The following is a 20,620-nucleotide window of genomic DNA, read 5'->3' as shown; positions in this document are numbered from 1 at the left end:
GCTCTTTAGGGTTTTAGTGGGGGAAAATTAAGTGAAAGAAAGAAAGAATAAACGAAGCAATAGGTCGAAGCATTGCTTCAATCTGCGAACCACTGCTTCGACTGGTTCACGGTTCAAAGCAAAGCCACGCTGCAGAAAAGTTGATTACAGACGCACATGACGTGAAATATATACATATATAAACATTAAACTGAAGCCAAGAGTAACGAGGCTGTTTGTTTTAAAAATGTAAGGAAAATGTAATGAGTAGAAGTCAGAAGTAGGCAGAAAAATAAGTAATGGAGTAAAGTATAGATACTTTAGTAACAAAGTATTTGTACTTCGTTACTTGACACCTCTGCATATATATATATATATATATATATATCTGAAGATTACACAAAACTTGTATAAACTTTAATTAAAGAATCAGATTTTTTAGAACTGAGTATTTGACCCAGTCAGGTATGAGTAATTGAGAATGGAAGGGGAGAATGTGTCAAATTCCTAAAAGAAAGAAAGGAAATAAATCAAATACCTAATCATGGTAGACATACTAGATTAGGCGGGATTTACATTAACTGGAGGCAAAAAGAAGGAAATGAGAGAATCAGCTCGGTTATTACTCAAAATTGTTGACGTTCTCATAAGCAGTCAATGTGCAGGTCACATAACTTGGGAGTGGTAACATGGCCGCGCGTTGCAGGCCATATAACCTGGGAGTGGTAAGATGGCTGCCTGTTTGCTTCAGCGGTTTGTACGGAGTGTGGAGCCACCACGCGCAATGCCCCGCCCACACGCCCCATCTTCACCTACACCCTCTACGCTCCGCCCACATGCTCCACCCCCGCCCCCTCTGCGCGTGACGTTTGAGCACGTTGCCAATGTAAATAAAATGGCAGTTAGTCCTCAGAAGAAGTCGCAGTTGTGAAGATGGCAGCGTTGAGGCAGGAGCATAGTTATGGTCTCTCAGGTGCTCAAATCAGCAAAAACACCACCAACCAAAGTTTGTACCACATTAAGCTGACTGACAGTGCGGTCCAGATATTGGAAACTTATCAGAACCTGAAGGTAAGAACCACTGTAGCCTTAACTTTGATTTTATTTCCAACTTCAAACAACTCTGAAGAAAATATCTACCTGCTTGTTGTTTTCCTGTAAAACGAAAGGATTTTACTTGTCAGTTACGAGGAAACAGGTTTTTAAAAAGGCTTTAAAGGTAAACTTTAAAAAAAAAAAGAATGAATAAAAATGGCCAAAGCTGTAAAAGTCTGTGATTTTGGATTACAGTCATTAAATTGATTTTTAAAAGATTGTTTTTGTGTAATTTTGCTGATAAAATTGAGTAAAGAAGCTGTCATCTGGAGGAGATGCGTCCTGGACCTGGATTTGATTAGTTTTTTTTTTTTTTTAATTGATTTAATTTGAACCGCAATTCTACATAACATACATAAATCTATAATTGCTGATGATGAGACTATGATGTCTGGAAAAGACCACTAGGGGGCAAGTGCTCCAAAGTCAATAAAAGGGATTATTATATGGTATGTGATTTTGCCAACTTCTGATTGGTCCATTCGCTACTTTCTGAGCTGTACCACATGCTGAGTTGACCGCTGGTGGAGCCGAGTACAGCTCGCGTGCAGCGTAGCGCTAGCCAATCGAGTAACGCCTTCTATCGATAACGACCAATCAGATAACGCGATACAACACCTACTTTGGCCCGCTTCAAGTTGCATAGTGCGTCGGCACAGAAAAAAAAAATGCTGCTGGCTGCAGCAGCTCCTCGGTCTTCTCTCACAAATGTGTTTAAATACAGTCCATAAAAGTCCTGCTCACAGACTGATTGACAGGACATGTCCACATCAAGTATAACTCCAGACATCTCAACATTTACTTGACGGTTTGTTCGCACGTGTGCACACGCATCTCACACGCGCATCTCGCAGTCAAAGTAGGAAAGATAAACTATAACAGAACTCAGAGCGCAGACCTACAGCTCAGCACAAATATAAACTAGAACAGAAATCAGAGTGCACAGTCTGCAGCCAAACTGCACTCTGATTCCTCTGTGCAGAGAACCTGCAGGCTGCGTTCTCACCTCTATGCCCCCTGCTGCGCGCACCTGGCGCAGACATTCCTGCATCGTCATGACATCACATGTGCTCATGAAGTATTTTGGACCTGTTAGTGCATTATGACAGTAATAATAAAGAGCTGAAACTTGAGATTGATTCTTCAGTTTTAGTATGTTTGACAAACTCCCAATTTTCTTGTTTACCATATAATAAATCAGTTATAGACTTTTAATTTCGGTGTACCCGTGATTATGCGGACCTGGTCAGGATGGGGTTCACTGAGGCCACCTCATTAAAAGTCTAGAATTGTATATGGTCCACCTGCAGCAGGTACAGATGGTGTGAGAACCGTGGATGGACCTGGACACAACAAGCCTTGATTTGATGTTTTGGTGAAAGAAAATCCTCCTCTATACCACCTTGAAACAGAACTACAATGAGGAAAATCAGGCCATATTTTAGCTTGACATTTAAAAATTTGCTGTGACTGTAATTCCGTTACCATAGCATTGCCCAACATGCAAGGCAGGAGCTCTCCAGGAGTTGGGTTGGTGACCTGTGGCTGTATACTTAAAGATCACCACAGTTGTCACTTTAAAGCGTGCTGGGACGAGCATTAATAGCGCTGTTTGACAGTTCGTGAGGAAAGTTTACCAACCATGGTTCATTTGCTACTGAGAAATCTACTGAACAAGGCTTAATATTTTCACTCTATGTATTAACTGCTCAAGCTGAATATGAGCACTGTTTTACTGTGATGTTTGACTTTATAATAAGCTTGTGCTTCCTCTCTGTCTTCTTAGACTTCACTATCAAACCAGCCAACGATTTGCTTCAAGGAGAACCAGGTGGTAAGTTGTTTATTCATTCTCCCCGTAATGCCTCTGAAATTGAACGCTGCAATTAGTTCTGACTTGTGGTGGAGCACACTCGTGACAGTTTCTCTACATATTGATTATTAAGCATCCATTACACATGTGCACACATCCATTTTTAATTAACAAGCGTTAAAGCTTCAAGATATTGCAGAGGATATGGTTTCTATGAATGGTTATTTTCTATACATTCTTATTCTTCACTACTGCATGTGTTTTGTTTTTTTAAAGTGCCAATTATGTGTACAGTCTTGGTTCAACCTGTGCATCAGTAAGGTGATTGTCATGCAGGGAAAGGATGAGTGATAATCACTTCTTTTTTTGTTTTCTGAATCTAAGTCACACTATCAACAAATGTACTGAACAGTCCATTTTCCTGCTCAATCTCAGCTGTAGACAGGATGAAAAAGAGTTTCTGTCCACTTTGTATTAAACGATATGTTACCTGTTGATTAATGACTTTCTATGTTGAATCGTCTTTGAGGTTTTTGGTCAGTTTTTGAGTCGTTTTATGAACCTGGTTTCTAACAGAGGTACCAGGGATCTACAGATTGCTCAAGTACAAGCTGTCCATGACACTATAGTGAGGATTTGCCTTTCAGAAAGGCTCCTCCCATAACTGTCTGCAGGTCATCAACTTTGACCTGGGAGGTTCTGCTTAGCTTCAGTGATTGGTCCAAGGTGGAGATTATTTAGGTCATATTTAGTGTGTATGGGGAAAAAAACAAAGCAACAATCGAGGATTGTACTTACCTGTTTCAGTAAGTTGCTGAGGCAGTTAAATTTATGAACAGTTTTTCAGCTCTTAAATAAGACTACATCACATCAGACTACATCTTTGAGAAGTACAGGTCAATGATGATGATTTCCAGATGGCCTTTTTTTCCCGACACATCAGTGTCTTTATGTTTTTTTCTTAGGCTCTTGTCATACATATTTCACTCTCCAAAATGTTTCTCATTTTTTCTCTTGTATAGTACATGAAGATTCCAGCACCAACCCCGGATGCCCCTGATGCCACAGAAATCATCAGGTTCAACATGTCCAGTGATGGCAGGGAGAACCCACAGTCCAGCTTTGAATGCATTCACCAGTACGTCTCAGGATAAACAGCACTCACAACTGCTTTCACGCTCATCTGCAAATGGAATTCAAAGACTGACACCACAAGGCTGTACTAGTCACTCACCCCTCTTTTAGGGCAATAACACACATTGGGTTCTATTCAAATATGACTGCAACACCCAGAGGCTTCTGCCACAAAGGTGTGACCAGTAATAACTGAGAACAGCGAGGCAGCGTTTGCGGCCATGTGGGGTCAAAGGGTCAATGAAAAGGTTATATTAATGCTGCTGAATTTGGACCGTAGCTCAGAAGTGTTTTAACCTCCTTAACTGGACACATTGTTATTTGAAGAAATGATTTATAAACACGGGTTGGGAATTTGCATGCAGAACGGAGAAGTTCACAACCAGCTGTGCATCTGTGCGTACATTCATGCATATATCATGTGATGCCACGTTTTATTGCAGCACTGCCAGAATCTCAGCTACATTTGGCTAACTGACTGAGCTGAACCAGAGAATTTTCAATTTCAGTTTTTCATAATTTTCAATTTACATTCATTTATATAGCGCCATATCACAACAGAGTTGCCTCAAGGTGCTTCACACAAGTAAGGTCTAACCTTACTAACCCTCAAGGCAGCTGTGGTAAGGGAAGAACTCCCTATGAGGACGAAACCTCAAGCAGACCAGACTCAAAGGGGTGACCCTCTGCTTGGGCCATGCTACACACATAAATTACAGAACAATTTGAAGAAGAATCAGAAGAATTTTTAAGTTTAAACTCTAAAAGGTCTCCCCCTTTTTTCACTTCTCCCCACAGGGAAGACAGGGACCACCTGGAGAGCATGGGCCATATTCAGGGCAAGATGATGGCTTGTGCCACAGAACAGTCCTACCAGACTATGCGGGGATCCTTGTCTCAGATGGAGAAAGCCAACCATAAACGCTCAGCAATTGAGATCAAGTGGAGACCAAGTAAGATGTTAATTAATGTTTTTCTCTCCAAGCTGTTACGTGTTCTAATCTCAGTTTGCATGGCAGTTCCCAAGCACATAGGGATGAAGGGCAAATAACAGGGAGTTTTCATCTTGCCAGAAAGCTTCCAAACTATTGCATCCTGCTGATATCCTGCCATACGGTGTGGAAGTTTTCACATAATTGATCAAAGCGCTGAATTGCAGCTATTCATGCTTTAAAAAAGAGAGAAAATGGAAAGGGGTCTATTCAGATGTGTGTAGATCTGTCTGTCTTTGCTCTTCAATGTTAGGGTGTCATTTATATAACTGGATTTAAGCTTGGATTAGGAGGGACATGTTGGCCAGGCTGTAGATTACATACTTATTTAGCGTTTTGCTCATCTGTGTTAAAAGAAACCTGCCCTTATCTTTCACAAATTTCATGTTGAAATGCACTGTCTGGCCCTCTTTTGTTTTGATTTCAGGTATGTTTGGAAAGGTCCAGAGGAAGCAGAATCTAATGCCAGGCTCACGCACCAGCAGCAGCAGCAGCAGCAGCAGCAGCAGCAAGAGGAGCCAGGTTCTCACCCCTGTGGCACATCAGCCCTTGAGGGAACGGGTTGTTCATCAGCTCGCTTTAAGGCCACACAAAAAATCTGATATGGTGCTGTGGTTGGAGAGAGAGCGAGCCAATTCAGAGGACACGGCTGAGCTGACCTCAGTGTTGGAGGAGGTGAGACATCTGGCACATTGCTGTGTAAATACACCGCTGACTAGACACTAAATACTTTCAAATGCAACCGTTAAAGAAAATGCCAAGACACCTTACACAAGCAGAAACATTAATATGACTGTTAGCTGTAATTAAGGCTGTACGTTAACTACCTGTGGAGGAGAAGACTGTGTTTTGACAGGAGAGCAGTGGGGTGTCTCCAGCTGGGATCTGAAGTCTGAAAATTTAAAGTGGATGGTTTGTATCATTCTGGAGGAACATAGTAGAGAAGCTTGAATCTTCGACTGGACTGGGTTGCTTGACGCGAGGACGTTTTGCTTCAAATCGCAGAAGCTTCCTCAGCTAAAATTCTTGCTCTGGTGGTCTGAGCAAGAATTTTAGCTGAGGAAGCTTCTGCGATTTGAAGCGAAACGTCCTCGCGTCAAGCAACCCAGTCCAGTCGAAGATTCAAGCTTCTCTACTATGGAAACCACCTGGACAACTGAGAGCCTACACAGAAACATTCTGGAGGAACAACATTTTGTTAAATAATATACACTCAACAAAAATATAAACGCAACACTTTTGGTTTTGCTCCCATTTTGTATGAGATGAACTCAAAGATCTAAAACTTTTTCCACATACACAATATCACCATTTCCCTCAAATATTGTTCACAAACCAGTCTAAATCTGTGATAGTGAGCACTTCTCCTTTGCTGAGATAATCCATCCCACCTCACAGGTGTGCCATATCAAGATGCTGATTAGACACCATGATTAGTGCACAGGTGTGCCTTAGACTGCCCACAATAAAAGGCCACTCTGAAAGGTGCAGTTTTGTTTTATTGGGGGGGGATACCAGTCAGTATCTGGTGTGACCACCATTCACCTCATGCAGTGCAACACATCTCCTTCGCATAGAGTTGATCAGGTTGTCAATTGTGTCCTGTGGAATGTTGGTCCACTCCTCTTCAATGGCTGTGCGAAGTTGCTGGATATTGGCAGGAACTGGTACATGCTGTCATATACGCCGGTCCAGAGCATCCCAAACATGCTCAATGGGTGACATGTCCGGTGAGTATGCCGGCCATGCAAGAACTGGGACATTTTCAGCTTCCAAGAATTGTGTACAGATCCTTGCAACATGGGGCCGTGCATTATCCTGCTGCAACATGAGGTGATGTTCTTGGATGTATGGCACAACAATGGGCCTCAGGATCTCGTCACGGTATCTCTGTGCATTCAAAATGCCATCAATAAAATGCACCTGTGTTCTTTGTCCATAACAGACGCCTGCCCATACCATAACCCCACCGCCACCATGGGCCACTCAATCCACAACATTGACATCAGAAAACCGCTCACCCACACGGCACCACACACGCTGTCTGCCATCTGCCCTGGACAGTGTGAACTGGGATTCATCCGTGAAGAGAACACCTCTCCAACGTGCCAAACGCCAGCGAATGTGAGCATTTGCCCACTCAAGTCGGTTACGATGACAAACTGGAGTCAGGTCGAGACCCCGATGAGGATGACGAGCATGCAGATGAGCTTCCCTGAGACGGTTTCTGACAGTTTGTGCAGAAATTCTTTGGTTATGCAAACCGATTGTTTCAGCAGCTGTCCGAGTGGCTGGTCTCAGACGATCTTGGAGGTGAACATGCTGGATGTGGAGGTTCTGGGCTGGTGTGGTTACACGTGGTCTGCGGTTGTGAGGCTGGTTGGATGTACTGCCAAATTCTCTGAAACGCCTTTGGAGACGGCTTATGGTAGAGAAATGAACATTCAATACACAAGCAACAGCTCTGGTTGACATTCCTGCTGTCAGCATGCCAACTGCACGCTCCCTCAAATCTTGCGACATCTGTGGCATTGTGCTGTGTGATAAAACTGCACCTTTCAGAGTGGCCTTTTATTGTGGACAGTCTAAGGCACACCTGTGCACTAATCATGGTGTCTAATCAGCATCTTGATATGGCACACCTGTGAGGTGGGATGGATTATCTCAGCAAAGGAGAAGTGCTCACTATCACAGATTTAGACTGGTTTGTGAACAATATTTGAGAGAAATGGTGATATTGTATATGTGGAAAAAGTTTTAGATCTTTGAGTTCATCGCATACAAAATGGGAGCAAAACCAAAAGTGTTGCATTTATATTTTTGATTGTACGACGCTTCCAGAACCTCAACCAGACTCTCTCCAAGATGATGATGTGTTCTGTCTATTGCTGCTGGAATAACTTTGTTTCTTTTTTCTTTGACCTTTAGGTCAGCAATTGGAACCCAGCTGCTGACTGCTACTGTCTGAAGCCTGAGCTGTTTACACACATCCAGAGAGACTGGCCCGGCTATAAGAACGAGGAAAAACAGCTCATTGACAGGCTCCTGAGTAGGTGGGTGTCGTCCCCCCCCCCCCCCCCCAAAGTCCCCCACACAAATGCTCTCTGATGCTTAGTTAGTTTTATGGAAATTCTCTGCTTTTAACTTTACAGTAGAACATTTTGGAGTCTTGAATCCTAGTTTTGTGACAGGTTTTGGCACATAGCACAGGAGAGACTAAGGGATTTAGTGCAGCAGATAACAGAATACAGTATTTGCGGAGGAATTGTTCAAATCTGGTTACAAGCACCAAAATTTGACTGTGTATACCTTTTGGTGGACAAATAACGTTAGCCATTTGAATTTTTAATCGGGGGCCAAATAGAGGTCAATGAAGAATTTCACAGGGGTCAAAATTAAAATTCATATTGAAAGCTACACCACATTATGTGTCTGATCATAACTATTCCAAAAAGGTATAGTTTGGATTATCTATGGCTGAATTTTATGGAGTTATGGGGTAAAAATAACAAGAATGGTGACAAAGGTCAGTTTCAGTTATACAGGAGTCAGAAGTTAAAGTTGCTCCAATTATTGTAAAATATTATGCAAATTATTGGTTGAGTTAATGGGGTTTTAAGAAGGAATAGTTTGCACCTTGTGTCTTGCTCAGTTGTCATGTTATGGGGTAACATATGTCGCATGTCATAGAATCCAATGGACGTTGACATTGTTTGACCTTTACCTTACAGACCAAGAATTCAACACAGACAAAACTATTCAATTTGTTAATCCTATCAACGCAACCAATAATTTGCACCACTTTTTACCAAAATTGGATCAGCTTTAACTTTTGACCCCTGTACAAACTGAAATTGACCTTTGTCACCATTCTCGCTGTTTTTACCCCATAACACCATAATATTCAGTGATAGTCTAAACTATACACTTTTGGAATCTTCATGATCAGACAAATAATAATACAATAACATGCTTTTGAAGGGCGGTATGCATTTTCAAGAGGCCCGACATCCATGCCCAGTCGCCCAAAATGACAGCTATTCGCCCGAGTTAGACGAGGGCGAATAGCTGTCATTGCGGACGACGGGATGGACGGAGGGACTCAGAAAAATGCATACCGCACGACAACAGCATGTTATTTGCATTATTATCACTTATTACTGAGATACATACTGTAAACTGGATTTGATTTCTCAGGACACTCTGTCATATTTCAGTGATTGAGATTAAAGGGGGGAAAATGGTCCTGAGCTCAGTGACAATCACAGATTGACAGAAGTAGTTTTGGTCCAACACAGGTGAAATCTGCTGCTATTGTTCTGTTCTGTTGTTCCCTGACTAGACTGTGTTCAGTCTTTGTGGCTGCCTTTTGCAGATCGTTTCTCCAAAGCAATAAAAGAGGACATGAAAAAAATCTGTTTTTTTTCTCCAGCGTGTTTTTGTATTCAGATATTTTCTTCTGAAAGCCACATCAAAATGAATAATTCCACCTGATCCACTTGCTTTGTGACTCTATATGTTTTCTGTTTTTTCTTTTTCTTGACACCTCGTTTTAAAATGACTGTCCCACTGAAGGTGCTGTGTCCTTTATTTTTTTTGTTTTTTGTTGTTTTTTGTTTTTCCAGGAAACGGCCATCACACCCAGACCTGTCCCACAATCTCAACTCAAAAAAACAGAAGACATCTGTCCACCCTGTGCCTTCACAGATGCCCTCTCATGGAGTTGGGACCTCTGGAAACCCCCACATCTCAGCCCTGTCCTCTGCATACCTCCACAAAGGTCTGTTTCTGGTTTGACCAAAGCCTTCACAGAGTGTATTTTAAATAAAACAAAAAAGTCAGATCTGGGATCGTGTACTGATGCACAGGATATTGCATCACTACACTATGGTTGTTCAATCGGCAACAAACCAGGCAGACAGGTGGTCCACCCCACCCCCCACCTCCTGCAAGTAGTAATCTGTCTGATGCATCCACGTGATATATATATATATATATATATATATATATATATATATATATATATATATATACATTTACACACACACACACACACAGTGGGGTAAAAAAGTATTTAGTCAACCCCTGATTGTGCAAGTTCTCCTACTTGGAAAGATGAGAGAGATCTGTAATTTTCATCATAGGTACACTTCAACTGTGAGAGACGAAATGAGAAAAAAAAAAACAGAAAATCACGTTGTAGGATTTTTAAAGAATTTATTTGTAAATTATGGTGGAAAATAAGTATTTGGTCACCCACAAACAAGCAGGATTTCTGACTCTCACAGACCTGTAACTTCTTTAAAAAGCTCTTCTGTCCTCCACCTGTTACCTGTATTAATGGCACCTGTTGGAACTCGTTTTCTGTACAAAATACATCTATCCACAGCCTCAAACAGTCAGACTCCAAACTCAACCATGACCAAGGCCAAAGAGCTGTCAAAGGACACCAGGAAGAACATTGTAGATGTGCACCTGGCTGGGAAGAGTGAATCTACAATAGTCAAGCAGGTTGGTGTGAATAAATCAACTGTGGGAGCAATTGTAAGAAAATAGAAGACATACAAGACCATTGATAATCTCCCGCGATCTGGGGCTCCACGCAAGATGTCATCCTGTGGGGTCAAAATGATCATGAGAACGGTGAACAAAAATCCCAGAACTACATGGAGGGACCTGCTGAATGACCTGCAGAGCTGGGACCAAAGTGACAAAGGCTACACACTACGCAGAGAGGGACTCAAATCCTGCAGTGCCAGGTGTGTGCCCCTGCTTAAGCCAGTACATGTCCAGGCCCATCTGAAGTTTGCCAGAGAGCATATGGATGATCCAGAAGAGGATTGGGAGAATATCATAAATCATAAATAAAATTTTATTACAAGAGATTAGAGCATGCCATAGGTATTAAAGGCACTGCACTGTGGTGGTTTGAATCATATTTATCTAATAGATTACAATTTGTTCAAGTAAATGGGGAATCTTCTTCACAGACTAAGGTTAATTATGGAGTTCCACAAGGTTCTGTGCTAGGACCAATTTTATTCACTTTATACATGTTTCCCTTAGGCAGTATTATTAGACGGCATTGCTTAAATTTTCATTGTTACGCAGATGATACCCAGCTTTATCTATCCATGAAGCCAGAGGACACACACCAATTAGCTAAACTGCAGGATTGTTTTACAGACATAAAGACATGGATGACCTCTAATTTCCTGCTTTTAAACTCAGATAAAACTGAAGTTATTGTACTTGGCCCCACAAATCTTAGAAACATGGTGTCTAACCAGATCCTAACTCTGGATGGCATTACCCTGACCTCTAGTAATACTGTGAGAAATCTTGGAGTCATTTTTGATCAGGATATGTCATTCAATGTGCATATTAAACAAATATGTAGGACTGCTTTTTTGCATTTGCGTAATATCTCTAAAATTAGAAAGGTCTTGTCTCAGAGTGATGCTGAAAAACTAATTCATGCATTTATTTCCTCTAGGCTGGACTATTGTAATTCATTATTATCAGGTTGTCCTAAAAGTTCCCTGAAAAGCCCTCAGTTAATTCAAAATGCTGCAGCTAGAGTGCTAACAGGGACTAGAAGGAGAGAGCATATCTCATCCATATTGGCCTCTCTTCATTGGCTTCCTGTTAATTCTAGAATAGAATTTAAAATTCTTCTTCTTACTTATGAGGTTTTGAATAATCAGGTCCCATCTTATCTTAGGGACCTCATAGTACCATATCACCCCAATAGAGCGCTTCGCTCTCAGACTGCAGGCTTACTTGTAGTTCCTAGGGTTTGTAAGAGTAGAATGGGAGGCAGAGCCTTCAGCTTTCAGGCTCCTCTCCTGTGGAACCAGCTCCCAATTCAGGTCAGGGAGACAGACACCCTCTCTACTTTTAAGATTAGGCTTAAAACTTTCCTTTTTGCTAAAGCTTATAGTTAGGGCTGGATCAGGTGACCCTGAACCATCCCTTAGTTATGCTGCTATAGACTTAGACTGCTGGGGGGTTCCCATTGTAGAAGAATTTTTAGGTCCATATTTGAACTGTGATGAACTATCAAGTGTCCTGATCCGAACTGTATGTCCTCTGGTTGAACTAGCAGGTGTTCAACCCAAAAAAAAGGGCTCTATTAGTCATTCAGTCTGTCAGGGGCTTTCCAAGGCCTTTTAGGTGCTTTCCCGCAGGCCACGTGCGAGGGGCCTCGGGCCAGCTGCACCTGTGGCTGAGGCCACGTGCGGGGGGCCTCAGGCCAGCTGCACCTGTGGCTGAAGGTCTTTTAAAAAAATCAGTTGTAAATCCTTCACGTTTTAATGGGAGCATTTGTCACATTGAAATAATGGCCTAACACCTGCTTAGGGTTCACTAGAGGACGCTTCCAGTAGAAAACCATGTCTTGGGAATGAAATAAATAAAAAAGTTGAAGGAGGAGCGATGCCCGCGGGTCTCCAATAAATAGATGAGCGCGGATGTCATATTCAGTCTCTCTAGAGACTGAATATGGTGGTTGGCTCTCACTGCGGTAATGTATCACTTCCTGTTCCGGAGCACAGCGGTGTTTTTCTGTATCTGTTAGCTGTTTAATCTGCGCAGTTAGATTGATCTAGTTATCTAGATTACGATTTGTTTCCCAGTGTAATCTTTACGTGCCTTAACTAAAGCACTCCCTCTGCTGAATCACCTCTAAATTATTTACACATTATTCACTTTGCGTGTTTTTAGGAATCCGCTAGCTTAGCGTAGCTACTAGCTCTTAGCCGATTTAGCATGGCGGCTTCTCCTGTCTCTCCCGCACTTTTCTGCTCTGGGTCATAGGTATTCAAGGCATTGCGCTGCGGTGGTTTGAATCATATTTGTCTAATAGATTACAGTTTGTTCATGTAAATGGGGAATCTTCTTTAGGCTTACTTGTAGTTCCTAGGGTTTGTAAGAGTAGAATGGGAGGCAGAGCCTTCAGCTTTCAGGCTCCTCTCCTGTGGAACCAGCTCCCAATTCAGATCAGGGAGACAGATACCCTCTCTACTTTTAAGATTAGGCTTAAAACTTTCCTTTTCGCTAAGGCTTATAGTTAGGGCTGGATCGGGTGACCCTGGACCATCCCTTGGTTATGTTGCTTTAGACGTAGACTGTGTTTCATAATTATTGTATGGCCTTGCCTTGCAATGTGGAGCGCGTTGGGGCAACTGTTTGTTGTGATTTGGCGCTATACAAGAAAAAAGTTGATTGATTGAGTTGATTGGGTGTGAAATGTATAGTTATTCCTCGGCCTCCTTTAGCAGTAACGGTACTTGTAATAAGTGTAGCTTATTCATAGCTTTGGAGGCCAGGCTGGGAGAATTGGAGACTCGGCTCCGCACCGTTGAAAATTCTACAGCTAGCCAGGCCCCTGTAGTCGGTGCGGACCAAGGTAGCTTAGCCGCCGTTAGTTACCCTCTGGCAGATCCCGAGCAGCCGGGAAAGCAGGCCGACTGGGTGACTGTGAGGAGGAAGCGTAGCCCTAAACAGAAGCCCCGTGTACACCGCCAACCCGTTCACATCTCTAACCGTTTTTCCCCACTCGACGACACACCCGCCGAGGATCAAACTCTGGTTATTGGCGACTCTGTTTTGAGAAATGTGAAGTTAGCGACACCAGCAACCATAGTCAATTGTCTTCCGGGGGCCAGAGCAGGCGACATTGAAGGAAATTTGAAACTGCTGGCTAAGGCTAAGCGTAAATTTGGTAAGATTGTAATTCACGTCGGCAGTAATGACACCCGGTTACGCCAATCAGAGGTCACTAAAATTAACATTAAATCGGTGTGTAACTTTGCAAAAACAATGTCGGACTCTGTAGTTTTCTCTGGGCCCCTCCCCAATCGGACCGGGAGTGACATGTTTAGCCGCATGTTCTCCTTGAATTGCTGGCTGTCTGAGTGGTGTCCAAAAAATGAGGTGGGCTTCATAGATAATTGGCAAAGCTTCTGGGGAAAACCTGGTCTTGTTAGGAGAGACGGCATCCATCCCACTTTGGATGGAGCAGCTCTCATTTCTAGAAATCTGGCCAATTTTCTTAAATCCTCCAAACCGTGACTATCCAGGGTTTGGACCAGGAAGCAGAGTTGTAGTCTTACACACCTCTCTGCAGCTTCTCTCCCCCTGCCATCCCCTCATTACCCCATCCCCGTAGAGACGGTGCCTGCTCCCAGACTACCAACAACCAGCAAAAATCTATTTAAGCATAAAAATTCAAAAAGAAAAAATAATATAGCACCTTCAACTGCACCACAGACTAAAACAGTTAAATGTGGTCTATTAAACATTAGGTCTCTCTCTTCTAAGTCCCTGTTGGTAAATGATATAATAATTGATCAACATATTGATTTATTCTGCCTTACAGAAACCTGGTTACAGCAGGATGAATATGTTACTTTAAATGAGTCAACACCCACGAGTCACACTAACTGTCAGAATGCTCGTAGCACGGGCCGGGGCGGAGGATTAGCAGCAATCTTCCATTCCAGCTTATTAATTAATCAAAAACCCAGACAGAGCTTTAATTCATTTGAATGCTTGACTCTTAGTCTTGTCCATCCAAATTGGAAGTCCCAAAAACCAGTTTTATTTGTTATTATCTATCGTCCACCTGGTCGTTACTGTGAGTTTCTCTGTGAATTTTCAGACCTTTTGTCTGACTTAGTGCTTAGCTCAGATAAGATAATTATAGTGGGCGATTTTAACATCCACACAGATGCTGAGAATGACAGCCTTAACACTGCATTTAATCTATTATTAGACTCTATTGGCTTTGCTCAAAAAGTAAACGAGTCCACCCACCACTTTAATCATATCTTAGATCTTGTTCTGACTTATGGTATGGAAATAGAAGACTTAACAGTATTCCCTGAAAACTCCCTTCTGTCTGATCATTTCTTAATAACATTTACATTTACTCTGATGGACTACCCAGCAGTGGGGAATAAGTTTCATTACACTAGAAGTCTTTCAGAAAGCACTGTAACTAGGTTTAAGGATATGATTCCTTCTTTATGTTCTCTAATGCCATATACCAACACAGTGCAGAGTAGCTACCTAAACTCTGTAAGTGAGATAGAGTATCTCGTCAATAGTTTTACATCATCATTGAAGACAATTTTGGATGCTGTAGCTCCTCTAAAAAAGAGAGCTTTAAATCAGAAGTGCCTGACTCCGTGGTATAACTCACAAACTCGTAGCTTAAAGCAGATAACCCGTAAGTTGGAGAGGAAATGGTGTCTCACTAATTTAGAAGATCTTCACTTAGCCTGGAAAAAGAGTCTGTTGCTCTATAAAAAAGCCCTCCGTAAAGCTAGGACATCTTTCTACTCATCACTAATTGAAGAAAATAAGAACAACCCCAGGTTTCTATTCAGCACTGTAGCCAGGCTGACAAAGAGTCAGAGCTCTATTGAGCTGAGTATTCCATTAACTTTAACTAGTAATGACTTCATGACTTTCTTTGCTAACAAAATTTTAACTATTAGAGAAAAAATTACTCATAACCATCCCAAAGACGTATCATTATCTTTGGCTGCTTTCAGTGATGCCGGTATTTGGTTAGACTCTTTCTCTCCGATTGTTCTGTCTGAGTTATTTTCATTAGTTACTTCATCCAAACCATCAACATGTTTATTAGACCCCATTCCTACCAGGCTGCTCAAGGAAGCCCTACCATTATTTAATGCTTCGATCTTAAATATGATCAATCTATCTTTGTTAGTTGGCTATGTACCACAGGCTTTTAAGGTGGCAGTAATTAAACCATTACTTAAAAAGCCATCACTTGACCCAGCTATCTTAGCTAATTATAGGCCAATCTCCAACCTTCCTTTTCTCTCAAAAATTCTTGAAAGGGTAGTTGTAAAACAGCTAACTGATCATCTGCAGAGGAATGGTCTATTTGAAGAGTTTCAGTCAGGTTTTAGAATTCATCATAGTACAGAAACAGCATTAGTGAAGGTTACAAATGATCTTCTTATGGCCTCGGACAGTGGACTCATCTCTGTACTTGTTCTGTTAGACCTCAGTGCTGCTTTTGATACTGTTGACCATAAAATTTTATTACAGAGATTAGAGCATGCCATAGGTATTAAAGGAACTGCGCTGTGGTGGTTTGAATCATATTTGTCTAATAGATTACAATTTGTTCATGTAAATGGGGAATCTTCTTCACAGACTAAAGTTAATTATGGAGTTCCACAAGGTTCTGTGGTAGGACCAATTTTATTCACTTTATACATGCTTCCCTTAGGCAGTATTATTAGACGGTATTGCTTAAATTTTCATTGTTACGCAGATGATACCCAGCTTTATCTATCCATGAAGCCAGAGGACACACACCAATTAGCTAAACTGCAGGATTGTCTTACAGACATAAAGACATGGATGACCTCTAATTTCCTGCTTTTAAACTCAGATAAAACTGAAGTTATTGTACTTGGCCCCACAAATCTTAGAAACATGGTGTCTAACCAGATCCTTACTCTGGATGGCATTACCCTGACCTCTAGTAATACTGTGAGAAATCTTGGAGTCATTTTTGATCAGGATATGTCATTCAAAGCGCATATTAAACAAATATGTAGGACTGCTTTTTTGCATTTACACAATATCTCTAAAATCAGAAAGGTCTTGTCTCAGAGTGATGCTGAAAAACTAATTCATGCATTTATTTCCTCTAGGCTGGACTATTGTAATTCATTATTATCAGGTTGTCCTAAAAGTTCCCTAAAAAGCCTTCAGTTAATTCAAAATGCTGCAGCTAGAGTACTGACGGGGACTAGAAGGAGAGAGCATATCTCACCCATATTGGCCTCTCTTCATTGGCTTCCTGTTAATTCTAGAATAGAATTTAAAATTCTTCTTCTTACTTATAAGGTTTTGAATAATCAGGTCCCATCTTATCTTAGGGACCTCGTAGTACCATATCACCCCAATAGAGCGCTTCGCTCTCAGACTGCAGGCTTACTTGTAGTTCCTAGGGTTTGTAAGAGTAGAATGGGAGGCAGAGCCTTCAGCTTTCAGGCTCCTCTCCTGTGGAATCAGCTCCCAATTCAGATCAGGGAGACAGACACCCTCTCTACTTTTAAGATTAGGCTTAAAACTTTCCTTTTTGCTAAAGCTTATAGTTAGGGCTGGATCAGGTGACCCTGAACCATCCCTTAGTTATGCTGCTATAGACTTAGACTGCTGGGGGGTTCCCATGATGCACTGTTTCTTTCTCTTTTTGCTCTGTATGCACCACTCTGCATTTAATCATTAGTGATCGATCTCTGCTCCCCTCCACAGCATGTCTTTTTCCTGGTTCTCTCCCTCAGCCCCAACCAGTCCCAGCAGAAGACTGCCCCTCCCTGAGCCTGGTTCTGCTGGAGGTTTCTTCCTGTTAAAAGGGAGTTTTTCCTTCCCACTGTAGCCAAGTGCTTGCTCACAGGGGGTCATTTTGACCGTTGGGGTTTTACATAATTATTGTATGGCCTTGCCTTACAATATAAAGCACCTTGGGGCAACTGTTTGTTGTGATTTGGCGCTATATAAAAAAAAAATTGATTGATTGATTGATTGATTGATAGAGGACTCAGTTTGTCTAAGCTCTGTGTCGAAGGCTTAAATAAACTTAAAAACTCTGTGCATTTTATCTTGCTTAAGGCTGAATTATTCTAAAGTGTTGTGTCCTTTTCTAGCATATCACTTGCAATTAGTTTGTGTTATCTAAAAGACGACATCCTGAGAAGACCAAAAAGAAGGACCACGACAGAACTTGGCGAGCCAGCTTCAGGAGGGTCCAGGGGCATTCCGGCAGCCTGGGGCAGTCCAGCTCATCCCTCCAGACCGTAAATAACAGTGATCACGACTAAAAGGTAAGCAGAAACCTTTTATAACTTCTGCACGATCTGGAGGAGTGAGTCGGGATTTCCGCCCAAGTTGACAGGTGATATTTTTTAATTGCCTCTTACCCAAAAGAACCTGGACTAAGAAAATTGATAAGAAACTAAAAAAAGATAAGATTGAAAATTATCAGGCCTTGTAGATAAAATGCTCAGAAGGTTTGTGTGTTCCCGGGAAAAAGAATGTCTGTGTGAGTGAAAGGTCAGGAATGTTCATGAACTCTGGTGCGGAAAAGAGTGCGTGGAGAATTAACCTGGATGCTTGGGGAATAATTGGTGTTGAAATTCGTTACTAACGTGCCGGCTGATAGCATGCGCTGTAGGGGTTAATTTAGGGGAGTATACTGACAAATAGATACAAGGTAATACAAGGTTATTTAAAGAGTTTAACAGAGACTGAAGTGAAATAAGTGAGAAAAAGAGTTTAACAGAGAATACGTGCAGAGGAAGCACAAGATAAGCGCCTGAGGGGGCGCAGTAGAAATACAGTACGTGATAAAGAGATTTAAAGAGAAAAGTGCAAAGTAGCACAGCTGACAGTAAGTAAAAGAGCTCAATAAAGGACGTCATTTTTTAAGAAAAGAGAAAAACTATAAAAAAATAAAAAAATGAATGAAGAGTTAGTGCAGAATACATGAGAATTAATGAAGCAGAAAATAGTGCAGTAAGGCACCAAATACACGCTTGTGGGGCGTGGGAGAAGAATAAGTAATTAAGTACACAGTAATATGAGTTTTTTATAAGAAAAGAAAAAGAGAGTATTTTCAGTGCAAAGGCACATTAAGCTCACGAGGAGCTCAGTAAGTGAAAAAAAAAAGTAGAAGAAAGTGCAGAAAGGCACAGGATACGCACGCGAGGCGCGGTAAGGCGTAGAAGTAAATGAAATATTGTACGCTCAAAGAGGGCTTGTAAAAAAATAATATATGAAGTTGCTGGCAGTGCCGGAGAAGCTGTCTAACGTGAAGAAGAGATACATGCTTAAACAGAACACATTGGTGTTAAGTGAATAAAAAGGTTGTTTAAAGCCGTGGAGTGAAAAGTGGCAGAAGTCTAGATAGAGATATATAGAAAGTTGTTTTTAATAATTTTTGTGTATAAAGCTTTTGAAGATTGGTGTGTGGGAGAGTGGAGAGTAATCTGTGTAAAGCTGTGAGGGCTTGCAGGCTGGCTGACATACAAGATTAATGTGAAAGAGTACGAGGAGGAGGTGTTTAGACCCAACAGAAGGACTTTGGAGGAGCATGACAGGCAGAGAGGAAAGTGTGAAACAGAGACAGTGAAGAAAAAGACAGGATAAGAGACTGCTATGTAAATACAGAGAAGGTAGATATTATTTCAAAGAAAGAAAACTAATAAACAAATATAGCAGAAAAAGACTAGAAGCAGAAAGTTAAAAAATTAGAAGGAAAATAGAAAGTCGGGAGCAAAGACATTAGGAAGTGTTAGGGTTGTAAGAGGATTAAATAAATAAAGTTGGTTATAAATCAAAAGAGTTAAAGCTTAGATTATAGTGAAAAGGCTGACAGACTGATCAATGCTTGGGACAGTCATTGATGGGAGACTTAAGTGATGATGAAATAATACTCCCAGAACATTACTTGACAGACGGAGACATCGAAACCCAGGGAATCAGGACACATTTTTGGCTGGAAAGGACCTATTTTGACAGGGTAGGAGCAGAACATTGGCAGGACGAACAAGAGATCAATCAGAAATTATGGCAGATTACTAAGGTAATCAATCTGAAGCAAAAGAAAGAAAAATTCCCTCTAATTAATTGGGAGCTGCTGATAAGACGTCTGTGGCATCAGGGTTTAACCCCGTGGCTGGAGCTGCTTTGTGCTGATCCTAATAAAGAACTTAGCATACCATTAAATCATTTAATAACACTGCCAACCGATCCAGGTGAAGAACTGTTTCCTAGGTTGACTCTGACTGTGGTCCCAAGGAAGGTTCGGTGGGAAACAGGTAAATTTTCGTATTTAGTTAAAGAAAAAGAAGACGGGCATAACAGTTGGAAATTTAATCCTTTTAAGGGTTTAAAATACAAAACAGGTGTTACAGCCAGCAAGTTATTGGTCTGGATCAGGACAGCCCCTGAGGGACTACCAGAACACCATAGAAACACCTCACATAGCGTTTGTCAGGGTTACATGGGTAACTCTCAAGGTCAAGGTCAGGAAAGTACCCCGCTAGACTTAGTACTAAGAAAATATCCAGGAAAACGCACTAAGGCCAACCAATGTATGAGAAAGTGGCACAAAAGGTCACATGTGGGCAGGCAATGGCCTTTGGAGGGATCATTTGATCCGGTGATGTGTGAAGCAGTTGCGGTAGAAATACACAAAAAAGAAATTAAAGATCAGCAGAAGAACGTAAATAACAACAAAAAACGCACTGAAGAAAAAGAAGTTTTGGCCTTGTTCAAGCAGGAAGCACAGAGGCTACAGCAGAAAAGAGAAAAAATGACAGAGGAAAGATCCAAAGAGACTAAAGCCAGTGCACCGAGCTGGGAAGCAGAGCCACCCCCATATAAACGTCATGATATGGGAAAGACAGCTGGACAATTTGTATTAGGAACTCGTGAAGAGGACCAAGGCATGGATGTGGAGGGCAAATTCACACTGACACTAAAAGCTCGAGAGCCACAAGGAGACAGGTCCTCAGTCTGTCAAATGGATCATACAAGGTCTCCAAGTCCG

At 41.6% G+C, this 20,620-nt stretch overlaps 1 protein-coding gene across 1 annotated transcript in view; it reads left to right on the top strand.

Moving 5' to 3' along the window:
* Window positions 1–912: 912 nt before the first annotated feature.
* LOC117519459 (RNA polymerase II elongation factor ELL-like) overlaps window positions 913–20,620 on the top strand; it is a 33,008-nt gene continuing 13,300 nt past the window's right edge. Inside the window, exons 1-7 of the mRNA XM_034180802.1 lie at window positions 913–1,050; window positions 2,861–2,908; window positions 3,910–4,036; window positions 4,819–4,974; window positions 5,441–5,688; window positions 7,942–8,066; window positions 9,639–9,793. Of these exons, the coding sequence (XP_034036693.1) occupies window positions 913–1,050; window positions 2,861–2,908; window positions 3,910–4,036; window positions 4,819–4,974; window positions 5,441–5,688; window positions 7,942–8,066; window positions 9,639–9,793 (997 nt within the window). The remainder of the gene's footprint in view (window positions 1,051–2,860; window positions 2,909–3,909; window positions 4,037–4,818; window positions 4,975–5,440; window positions 5,689–7,941; window positions 8,067–9,638; window positions 9,794–20,620) is intronic.

Source organism: Thalassophryne amazonica, chromosome 10 (genome assembly GCF_902500255.1).
Source record: "Thalassophryne amazonica chromosome 10, fThaAma1.1, whole genome shotgun sequence".
NCBI classification, from domain to species: domain Eukaryota; kingdom Metazoa; phylum Chordata; class Actinopteri; order Batrachoidiformes; family Batrachoididae; genus Thalassophryne; species Thalassophryne amazonica.
The sequence above is the reverse complement of the archived record's forward strand: the minus strand, read 5'-3'. Positions and strand labels throughout refer to the sequence as shown.